Genomic DNA, 12,145 nt, shown 5'->3' on the forward strand with positions numbered 1-12,145 from the left:
TAAGTCTCTGTGTAAAAATGGATGTGTTCAGAGGCACTAATCATCAATGTGGTGTTGTAGACAAACACACACACACACACACACACGTATAAATGCAGAATTTACGCACTAGAGGTATTATTTTTAACGTAATATTGATTTTCTTGTTAAGGCCACCAGCCAGAGCAGTTATTATGACCTTCTCCTAACAATAATGACATAATAATCAATGTGCTCTTTCGCTTTCTTTCTCTCTCTCTCTCTTGCTCTGTCTTGCTCTCTCATCCACACACACACACACACCCTTTTAGACTATATTTATCTGATGACTGCTCATTTTAAACAGAAACACATCGGATCGCACGTTTTAACTTTCACGATCACCTTCTGTCAGGTGTTATTATTGTGACATCCCACACACCCACACAAGCAGATTGTTATCAGCTAACACACACACACACACATACACTAAGAAGAAATCACAGTGTGACAGGATGCGAAGTCAGGCATAACATCAAAACAAAAATGGAGACATGACATCCAGCCAGGAACAACAATCATCACATAGATCTGTTATTTAACATAATTTAACTTGTCCTGTACACTCTCTCTCTCTCTCTCTCTCTCTCTCACACACACACACACACACACATACACAATCCAAATAACAATACATTAGCTAACAATACAAATAATCGCAGAAAGTTAGCATAGAAGAGTTAGCATTTTTCTGACTATGCTTGTTGTCAGGTAATTTCTTCAAAATGGGTTTCTTGTAACGAATGTCAACAGGAGAGAAGTGAGTCAGCATTTTTTTTCTGACTAGGTGGGATGTGATCATGATAACTGGCACCCCTTTAGCGTATAATGATCCTCTGATCCAGTAGTGAATACTGATAGGAATGAGTCAGCATTTTTCCTGACATGATTAGCACTGTCAAATGTAAATTGCAGGAGCGAGTTAGCATTTTTCTTGATTAGGTAGTGGGGACCACGCTAACTCACTCATTCATTGTTAGCTGTGTTAGCTCAAGTGAAGCATTTCTTTTCCACAGTAGATTGTAGTAACGGACAGATCATAGGACTGATATGAGCATTTTCCAGACTAGCAAAATAGAAACAGTGCATTGGCTAATGATAAAATTGAATAATAAACTAATGTAAATAATTACAGTGCGTCAAGAGTTTTCCTGACCATGATTGTTAGCTGTGTTAGCAGTGCTAAGTAAGAAAATGTTTTAGAATGGAAGTTTCTAAGGAATGAGAGCAAGAAGGAGAGAGTTAGCATTTTTTGTCTGACTATGTTTGTTAGCCATGTTAGCATTGCCAAGTAAAAAAAAAAACAAAAAACAGACCATCTTTTATAACAAAATCTTTTAGAATGGTAGTTTGTAATGAATCTGGCTATGTGTATTAGCCATGTTTGCATTGTCAAGTAAAAGATTTCTTTTATAATGGTAGTTTGTAACGATTGAGAGCAAGAAGGAGAGAATTAGCATGTTCCTGAACATGTTTGTTAGCCATGTTAGCAATGGCAAGTAAAAAAGTCCTTTAAAAAATCTTTTAGAGTGATAGTTATGATAGTAATGTATTCAAGCAAGTAGGTTAGAGTCAGCATTTTTCTGACTGTGTTTATTAGACATGTTAGCATTATCAATTTTTTAAAAAAATATTATAAGATAATCTTTTAGAATGATGGTTTGTAATTAAATCGAGCCAGAAAGATGAGTCCGCATTTATCAGACTATGATTATTAGCCATGTTAGCTTTATAATACTAGTTTGTAATGAATGAGAGCAAGTACGAGAGAATTAGCATTTTCCTGAATGTGTTTGTTAGCCATATTAGCAATGCCAAATTTTTTTTCATTTATTTTTTTTTTAATGTTTTATAATGATTAGGAGAGTGTTAGCATGTTCCTGACTATGTTTGTTAGCCATGTTAGCATTGCCAAGTAAAAAAAAAATGCTTTATAATTGTTAGAAGAGAGTTAATATTTTCCTAATTAGATAGAGGGAACTACACTAATTGGCTCTCATCAATTGTTAACTGTGTTTCTATTCATTTTACACAGTAGCTTGTGGTCAATGGCGGCTAGTAGGAAGGATTTTCGCATTTTCCAGTCACTGAAAAAGGAAAATGGTTTGCACTAGCTTTCGTTAAAAAGGAGTTGTATCAGCGTTGTTATGTGGAGCGTTTCTTGGGCTAACACACCAAGCACACACAGTATAGTGACTGAAAGCTTGATACAGTAGGTGTAGTCCTGTTAAGAAAACATGACTGAATACAGGCCTAGAAACGACATGTAGTATTGAGGGGGCTGATCATGATGGGTCAGAACTGATTTAAAGTGGAGTAATAATAATGTTTTTATAGGCCATGCTGGATCAGTAATGGACGTTTGTGGATGCTCGTGGTCAGTCAGTGCTCTTCGGGGACCGTGGAAGAACGAGAAGAACACAGCAAGTCACTTTTTATTAGAGTGAGTTCTCATGGGTAAGAAGCATCATCTAAAACAAGCATTGCGGGGATTGTAGATGTGTGTGTACGACAAAGAAGATATGTGTGTAGACAAAGAAGAAAAAATGGCCAGAAAATGTGTGTGTCTTCCAGTGGGAGTAAAAGAACAGCACACCGATGACAGATAATGCCATAGTGATGTCATCATCTGGAGACAGTCACCCTTGGGGACGTCTTTAATCCCCCATGTTTAATGGACAACGTTTTAGACATGACACCATTTCCCGGCAGTGAGACGAAAACCTTTAGGAGCTAACGGGACAGGTCTGATCCCCAGTGTCTCTAACCAGACGGGCGAAGGCAAGAGCTATTATTGTGAAAACACACACACACACACACACACACACACACGCATGTTCTCATGGATGTTCCTCAACATTACATGTGGGTGTATGTACATGCATCTCAAAAAATAGAATATCGTGGAAAAGTTCATTTCTTCCTGCGATTTAATTCACAAAGTGGAACTTTCATATATTCGAGATTCGTTACACATAAAGTGAAATATTTCAAGCCTGTTTTTTTTTGGGGGGGGGGTGGGGGGGGGCGGTTGGGAATTTTGAGATTCCAAAAATCCGGAATCTCAAAATATTCGAATAAAGAATTTATAATACGGAAATATCGACCTTCTGAAAAGTATGTTCATTTATGCACTCGGTTGGGGCTTTAATCCTTTTGCACGAATTGCTGCACCGATGCGGCGTGACATGGAGGAAATCTGTATAAACCTGTATAAATGTGGGAGGGGATCCCACATGTGTCGTACAGTAATCATTCATAATTAATGATTATTTAATAATCAAATAAAAAATTAACTAATTGTTGGCTTCGTGCATAATTTTCCCATAACAGCATTTCCCATCATGTTTTATTCTTTACTTATAATCACCAGCTCTCTTCCGGTATCTTTTTCATCGGAATTTCCAGTCTTCATGTCAAAACCACATTCCCATGAACGGTGCTCAGAGTAGTCGTGGCGTCCGGTTAGTTTATAGTCCGCGCCAAAATGCAGCTTAACGGAATCAGTTACACTCGGCATTTAACTGAGTAATGTTTCATGCTTCAGGAGCACAGAGCAGGCGTTCCACCGATCAAATGATTCGTCTGCTTTACGATCGCTTTGTCCCCCAATGGACAATACAGACTAAAGAGTGACAGTACAATTGTCCCTGCTGGTACAGACTGCTCTGTATTTTTGCTTTCGGTCTCTGATTAACATCAGAGTTTTACGTAAATGCAAAAGCCAGCATGACATGCTTCAGATCGAGTAAAACGGCTCTTCTTAACCTAAAACAGGAAGTACGTCTAATTTAATCAGCAGGACTGATGAACAGGAGTCTCGATCCAGCGTAGAAACAGACACGGTGGATTAGATTAAAGTATTAGTCTTAACGACCCTGATGTCACCTTGGCGACCCTGCTTCTTGGGTCACTTGGTTATTTACGGCATGATGTCCGAAGCATGATGTCACACCCTAGCGACTAACGGACGTGACCTCAGTTTCCCAAAAGCATCGTAAAGTTAGGATCATGTTAACTGGAAGAGAGAGTGTACAATGTGATGCTCGCTGTTAACCTCGGTCGTATCCACGATTCGTTTGAGACGTGTTTTGGAAATCTTACCGTTTTTACCTCAACAGCTAACAAACCGAACACTGGAATATTAGTTCGTATTAAAACATATACAAATGTATTTAAAAAAAAAAAAAAAAAAAACACTAGCTATGGACACTTTTTGGGAAATTGTTGTACAGTAGTTGTGTAGTTAGGGCTTGCGATGTTTAATGACAGCTGATACAGAGAAACGTAAATAATTATTAACTTACAGTGTATAACTAGCCGTTATACGCTCATTCTAATGCGTTATCATTTCGATAGTAATAACTATTACTATCGACCACAGACCATTCGTTTTCGATGTGGGCGTGTCCAACTTGGAAAGTCGAGAAAAGTTGAACTTTATGCAAATTTGGAACGACTTCGTGCCGCAACGACCAATGGGAGTGAAGACAGTAGATCGCACGTGATCCTCAATGCTGCCTGCGAGTCCGAACGGTTTAGTGGACCGCAAATACAAATAGACGGTCGCGATGACGAACGGCTCACGCGGCTTCTCCTTCGTCTCGTAGGATATGATGCATGCATAAACTTGTGATTTTTATACAAACCTCCTTCCTCCGGAATGTTTCATTTTAGCGGCAAGAAAACTGGTTTGTTGTCAAAAGTGGAACGCTAGTTGCGCCGTTCACTGATAAATGTTACTATGGCAAGCAGTATTAGGAACGCATAGTACAGCGAATGGCGAATTGCAGCGATAAAATCACTGTGTGTGTTCTTCAATAAAAAAAATTAAAAAACTGAGTGCTTTGATATAAAAATGATCTTCTTGACAGGTGGATTCCAGTTTAAAGTTACAGCATGTCTAGGCAAAGAAATACGTATTCTCAAAAAGCATGCTAAACTGTGTGAAGGTGTGAGGCTGGATATCTGAACCCTTGGTGAACTTTTCACAAAGCTAGCTTTAAATATATATATATTTTTTTTAAAGTATAAGTGATCAGCTAAACTTTTGTACGTGTGATGTTAACGTGTTAGAAATACAGGAAATCGAGATATCAGAATAGAGATTCAGGCATAACATGAGGCTAGCATGCTTCCTGCCATCTGGTTGCTCAGTATGATCCTGTATGGTGATCAGCCCAGTAAAGCTCTGCTAATAGAATTAAACTAAGAAGGTTTAGCTACCCCACCACCGTGCTAGCTACCCATTGACGCACGATAGATATGGGGAATTGAGACCGGATTGGAGCTGGATAAAGTGTCTATAAAGGAAGGAGGAAGAGGTTCCTGTCGTGACAGCTGAATGAGTCCAGCTTAATGATGAGACTCTCGAAACCACACTTGAATGGAAGACGTTCTTCTTCGGCTCATCAATTCAAGGATCCAGCTGTCAGAGTCCATCTAGCTGTTTTGTTTCCAACTGGTGATACTCCTGAGGTCCATCCAACCTGAGGAAACGATTACATGACATCGGATCTACGTCGAAGCTACCACTCGTACCGTACCGTTACAGGTATTTCAATCGCAACCTTTTGATTCTCGGACACTCCAGGATGACTCACCTGCAGATCCATGGAGGCAAAGGGGCAGATCATGTCCCGGGCAAAAGAGTTTTTACGACGGAAAGTGCTTAAAGTCCCACTGCGAGGAGCGTCCACTCAGTTTGTGGGCAGCACCATCGTCATCCTTTCGTCCTACACAGCGGCTTCGCTAGCAATGAATTGTGGGAAGAAGCTTCAGGTGGAAAGAGTCAAGCTGGGCAGCTGAGTGACTCCGGGACTCTGGGAATACTGTTCATGAACAGTCCCGTCTTGTCCATTTCTGCATTTTCGCTTTAACGTAAACACTTCTATAGAATATTATTTTATATTTTAAATACGTACACAGTGTCAATGGTTTATCTGGGTGATGATATGTATTTGTCAGTGCCATAGTGATGGTGGTTTTGTGGGTATGTGTTTTTTCTGTTTAACTGATCTAAATGGGCATTAAGTTATCCAAAGACTGGAGGATTGTCACACCAGATTGACTCTTTTCTCAGCTGGCTGTGGAAAGCTCCATCACAAACGAATCTGTAAACATGTAGGAGATAGTTGTATTTTTGTAATAAGTCAGAGTTGGGTTTATTTTCTAGTTTATTTTTTTCTGTGACAATATCTTGCCTTTTGATATGCAGTGAGATCTGTGTATGGACTGAGAGCCTGGAAATGTTTTTCTAAGGCCACAGATTACACCTACCTGCTGAAAAAAAACCCCAATGGAAACCCTCATCGATTTTGTAACCGTTTCAGTGGTTATAATGGGAATCATATTGATTTTAATGGAAACTGTAATGGTCCCTGTGGGTCTCTACTGGTAATTTGTTGCCTTCTGTTGGTGGCATGTTATGTCTAGTGGATACCATTAGCGACCTACGTCCTTAATATGTCATTTCACATAATGGAAACCATTCGGTAATGGTTTTAATGGTTAACAGCTGACGGTTTGTAATGGTATTTGTAGTGGAAACCATTAGAATTTCTGTGATGGTTTCTGTTGTTGTTTTTTTTTAAAGCAGGGCTTTAAAAAAAAAACAAGCCCACATGGTTTCTTGTTGAAAGAGAAGGCATAACAATTGATGTAGGTATAAAAAAAACACATGAAGACTCTTATTTGTGTTGTCTTTGGCGTCACAGTGTACCGGAAGTGTGAAGCCGGTAGTCATGGCGTCTCCCTTTGGCGCATCGTATTAACTGTGAAAACTTTCACATTTGTTGAGCTTTCCATCCATTATTTTTCTCTTTTGACTTGAGAGGAGACAGCTATAGAGTGAGTATCCGGCTCGCTAACAAACATCCAACTTAAAATAGTAACTAACGTCGAGAAACGTCTTTATAAAGTGAGCGTCGCGAGCGTCTAGCGGAATGATTAGCTCGCGGGTAACGCGGTTGAATACCAAATCGCTCTGTACTTACTTTGATCAGCGCACTATTTAGGGGATGACGTAACGGTCTCCTGTACACTACCTAGTGTGGGTTATGTATTATACGAGGCAATTTGAGATACGGCCTACGGAAGTGTACTAGCTACAAATGTTGAGGGTTTTTTTTGCATTTGGTATTTGTGTACTGTATCCATTAATTTAATTTGCATTAATTATCTATATTTTGAACACCAGACGCTTTTTATATTCTAGCTGGCGTCCGGTTTGTGCGCTCTGAGCTGTAGTTTAGCTGAGAACAACATGGAGAACGTTAGCATTGAGTCATTGATTCATTGAGTCATTGATTCATTGAATCGAACCGCTAAGAAACTGTGGCGAATACTATTATGGGGTTGAACATAGATATCCTGCTTGATGTGTACGAGATATTCTGAATAAGGTACTGGGATTTTAAGTCAGTGTAAGAGATTTAAAATGCAAATAACAACATACAGAAAACATCAGCACTCTTATTAATAAACCTGAGATTCACTAGGCAGCTGTGGCTTTCATCATTTTGCCAGATTAATAAGGGTGTGATTTATTATTATTTTTTCTTTGTTTCTCTAGGGGATGAAGCGTGGCCGGACGGAGCAGATCCAGCATGCCGTGGCGCAGTACCTGAAGAGACGGCAGTATGCGGACGTGGACGGTTCGCTGAAAGGGGCCAAGCTGTCTCAATCTGCCGAGGAGATGGCAGCCAACCTCATGGGTACTGTAGTGGTGTAGCTGTGCTGTTGTTGTTATTGTTGTTGTTATAATCAGCAGAGATCATCGAAGCAGATCTAATCCCTCTGAAAATGGGTACTGACTCGAGCAAAGTTGTCCGAAGACACTGCTTCATCTTGATCTCTGTCCGTTTTGCATGAGATACGGGACACTCGTCACCATCTGATAGTCGTCATATAAGATGTGTGTTCGGTACTGGTTTAAATCGACTCGCTTCAGATAACGTCTACCGAAATCACAGACTGTACTTCTGAATGGAGCGTGAATGAAATTTTCTACTGTAATAATTTTGTGCATGTTGAATAAATCATTTCTCTCTCTCTCTCTCTCCAGTTCAGACAGAGTCCAGCTGTGGGAACGTGGTTTCCGCAGCTCCGTGCCAGTCAGACCCTCAGCAGTATGAGACTCAGTTCTCCAGGTTATGCAGCTTTCTGCTGGGTGAGTAACACACACACACACACACACACACACACATATACACACACAGGTTTTGCCTGGCTTAAACCACACAAGTGGTGTTTGTCACAGAAGTTCGCCAGTTGTTTTAATGGAGATCGTTAAATTGAGCAGTGGATGGGCGAGTTAGTGCTGGAGGTTCACGTGTGTGTGTGTGTGTGTGTGTGTGTGTGTGTGTCAGAGGCAGAGGCACCGTTGGGCCGGGACGTGAGTGCCGTGCTCTTTCCTCTCTTCCTCTACCTGCACCTGGACATGGCACGCTGTGGCCTGAGGGGTGCCGTCGACGCCTTCTTCAGCCGCTTCCACTCCTCCTTCCAGCAAGACGCCGAGCAGAGAGCCATCGTGGAGCATCTCCGAGGAGTCATCACGCCGCAGGTCAGTTACCGTGGCAACAGGCCCACAAGCTTCAGCACAGGGTTGCCGCCGCCATGGTCCCTCACGCAACAGGTGACCTGGTTGGCGTTGTGATGATGACTCGAACAAAAAGGAAAAGATACTTTTACTTCAGATACTCACAGCTCTGTGCAGTCGCCATGACGACCGACACGATAAAAGACAGGTCAAATTTCCAAAATAATAAAGACCGCAGCAACTTGTGGCACATTTCAGTGACCGGGATTACAATGACCCGCAACACGGATCCGTCACCATGACGACAACGATCTGTACCTCAGGTCCGTCACCATGACGACAGTGACTTGTACTACAGTTTAGTCACCACCATGGCAGTGATCTGCAATGAGCACAGTACAGTTGTCAGGACAGCAATGTCTTACATCACATCTCATGTTGAACATATCACCATGACGACAACAACAGTTTTAAGTGTTGTAGAGTAAATGTATAAGATCAGAACTTGGTAAATAAAAACATTCAAAATGTTCACAGAGTAAGGTGTTAAAATGATGGTTAATATAAAATTGTGTGTGTGTGCGCGTGCGTGCTGTAGGACGTGGCCTCCAACTCCAAACTGTGCTCTCTGTTGGATCACAAGTATGTGGTGCACCTGACAGATGAGGCCTACACTTACCTGCTGCGCTACCTCCAGAGTGATGACAACAGCGCCCTCTGCAGGGTGCTCAGCACACACCTTCAGGTCACAGCGCTTCTTCTGGAAATCATTGTTAATGATTTTGTCTTGTCTTGGCAATGCAGTATTATAATAATAATAATAATAATAATAATAATAATAATAATAATAATATAAAATTCTCAGGTGTAAAAATTACTAAAGAATATCTGCTCCACAGGTGGAGGTTTCTGCTGTGCGTCGCTCTGACTACCAGCTCTACGGGGCGGGGCTCACTACAGGAAACTCCACCTCCATGTCCTGTTCCGGCGGCTGGTCTGGCATGGACGGGACAGAAGGGGCGGAGTCCGTAGATGCCACAGCAGGGTTACCGCCTCAAAACGAGGCCGCCTTGGAGGCGCTTCAGGACTGCGTCCGGCGTGTGCGCGAGGGTCCTCCGTCCCTCACCACGGTCTGCTTCTACGCCTTCGAGAACACGGAGCAGCTGCTAAACGCCGCGGATGTGTCACCCGACAGCCGCCTCCTCGCCGCCGCCTTCGACAACTCCGCCCTCAAGCTGTGGAGCCTCCGAGCCAGGAAGCTGAAGGCAGGGCCTCGTAGGGCCAATGTGTCGAAGATACGCCTCGCCTGTGACCTAGTGGAGGAGGAGGTGAGCGACGGCAGTCCTTTTGGGCTTTTTGTAACGACTTTACTTTCATAACGCTTGTTATTGTTTCTGACCCAGACAGAGGAGGAGGAGTTGGGCAGCGAGATGAAGACCCTGCGCGGCCACAGCGGCCCGGTGTACGGCGTGGCGTTCCTGCGAGACTCCTCAGGTCTGCTCTCGTGCTCGGAGGACTGCACGGTGCGGTACTGGGAGCTGCGTGGTTTCAGCAACGCTGCCGTGTACCGAGGCCACGCCTACCCCGTATGGGACGTAGCGGTTAGTCCATGTGGTCTGTACTTCTGCACGGCGTCACGCGACACCACAGCACGCCTCTGGACTCCGGCCCGCGCTCACCCGCTTCGGCTCTACGCCGGACACCTGGCCGACGTCGACTGCGTGCGCTTCCACCCAAACTCCAGCTACGTCGCTACGGGTTCGACCGACAGGACCGTCCGGCTGTGGAGCACGCAGCACGGCGGCTCGGTGCGCCTGCTCACAGGACACCGAGGCCCCGTACTGGCACTCGCCTTCTCGCCCGACGGCAGGTCAGACACCGGATATATCACACCGTTTCCTTTACTCTTCTAAAGTTACTTAACAAACACGGAGTCAGGTCATCGGTCAGCCTGCAGTCACCTTCTCGCTCACCTTCGGCAGCCATGTTAGAGGAGGTGAAGGCAGTTCCGCTAGTGTCGCTGCTTGCTAATCGTTATTGCTGACTCTGCGTTTGCGCTGATTTAGATTTCAGACAGGCGTCTTTTTAAGTCTGTTTAACTTTAATTACCTATAATATTAATGTGTACCTAACCTGTGCATTTGTTGCTGTTCTTCTTTACCTCGCAGGTATCTGGTGTCTGCAGGTGAGGACCAGCGGCTGCGGTTATGGGACTTGGCTTCAGGCGGCGTGCTGAAGGAGCTGCGTGGCCACACGGGCGCCATCACCAGCCTGGAGTTCAGCCCGGACAGCTCGCTCATCGCCTCGGCCGCTCTGGATAACTCGGTGCGCGTCTGGGACGTGAGGAACGCCCACGGCGGGGGCGCGGTGCCTCCGGACGGCTCCAGCCCCGAGCTGGTTGGCGTTTACACGGGCGAGACGAGCAGCGTCCTTAACGTCCGGTTCAGCGCCTGCAACCTGCTCCTGGTCACCGGAACAGCGCAGGAGAAAGCGGAGCAGTGAGGGCGTGTCCGTGGGCGGAGTGGATCTGACTCGAACGCTCTGATGCACTAAATACACCCTCTACGTCTACGTCTGATGGAGGATCAGTGTTTTTTTTTTTTTTTCTTCCAATGAACTTCAGTATCAGTTTATATCAATCAAGCAGCTATTTGTAAAATGTCATACAAAGCTCTGAATTTCACAACACTGTGTGTGTTTTTGTTTCAGTGTCTGTTAGTGTTGCATTTTGTTGTTTAAAACTTTATCTATTTTTTTGTATAGATATATTTGTACAGGGATTACTGGTTTTGCATTTAAGGAAATGTCTGTTTTTTTATTTGATGATATTATTATTATTATTATTATTATTATTATTATTATACTATTAGGGCATGTTTCTGTTTAACACCTGCGTTGAGAGATTTGTTAGAGATGATCTGTCAGAATGAAGAATAAACTCTACAGATGTTCTGGTAAATGTAAAGTATTCTCGTATGCCTTACTCCATCATGAACTAACACATGGTCAGTCTCTTCGTTTTTGTGTGTGTGTGTGTGTGTGTGAAATAGCACAGTAATCACGGATCGTACCGTTTTTAAAGAGGCGGCTTGTAATATGTAGCGCCCTCTGCTGTACGTGAGGTGAAGTGCGATCTTCAGCATCCCCTCACCCCACCTCACTGGTTGAATGTACGGCTTTTGTGTGTTACCCTTTAGACGCAAATCGACTCAACGTTTTGGTTTTAGTTGGGGGCGGAGCAGATTTCAGGGTCAGCAGAAGAATGTAACCCGAAGCCTGATATAAACGACAGCAGCGTACATTTGACCAAATTGATATCTTACAGCTTAAACGTCCCATGTGACGTAATGTTAGCATATGTTCTTACTCTAACGAACTGACAACGAAGCGATCTGGACGTGTTTCGTGATTAATGACGTCGAACAGAGCGAACGAAACACGATAATACAATTTAAAGTATTAGTATTGGCACCCCTAATTCGAACCATGAACGAGCTTTATTCCCAATCTTGCACCCAGTGTGGCTTCATTATTTTCAACACACCCTGTGCTAATCGGTGTTGGCGTGAGTTCTGCGTTACTAGACGC

At 43.4% G+C, this 12,145-nt stretch overlaps 1 protein-coding gene across 2 annotated transcripts; it reads left to right on the plus strand.

Annotated features, from left to right (window-relative positions):
- Positions 1 to 6,713: 6,713 nt before the first annotated feature.
- Positions 6,714 to 11,516, plus strand: taf5l (TAF5-like RNA polymerase II, p300/CBP-associated factor (PCAF)-associated factor). Of its 2 annotated transcripts, none has more exons than XM_017457235.3 (8): positions 6,714 to 6,867; positions 7,592 to 7,733; positions 8,084 to 8,188; positions 8,394 to 8,581; positions 9,156 to 9,302; positions 9,457 to 9,885; positions 9,961 to 10,427; positions 10,726 to 11,516. In XM_017457235.3, the coding sequence occupies exons 2-8, from the start codon at positions 7,595 to 7,597 to the stop codon at positions 11,057 to 11,059; spliced, it is 1,809 nt and encodes a 602-aa protein (XP_017312724.1). In that variant the 5' UTR covers positions 6,714 to 6,867; positions 7,592 to 7,594; the 3' UTR covers positions 11,060 to 11,516. The 2 variants fall into 2 exon arrangements, with proteins under 2 accessions (XP_017312724.1, XP_017312722.1); XM_017457233.3 differs by having other exon boundaries at positions 8,388 to 8,581; positions 10,726 to 11,514.
- The last annotated feature ends 629 nt before the right edge of the window (positions 11,517 to 12,145 follow it).

This window comes from Ictalurus punctatus, chromosome 26 (genome assembly GCF_001660625.3).
Source record: "Ictalurus punctatus breed USDA103 chromosome 26, Coco_2.0, whole genome shotgun sequence".
Taxonomy (NCBI): domain Eukaryota; kingdom Metazoa; phylum Chordata; class Actinopteri; order Siluriformes; family Ictaluridae; genus Ictalurus; species Ictalurus punctatus.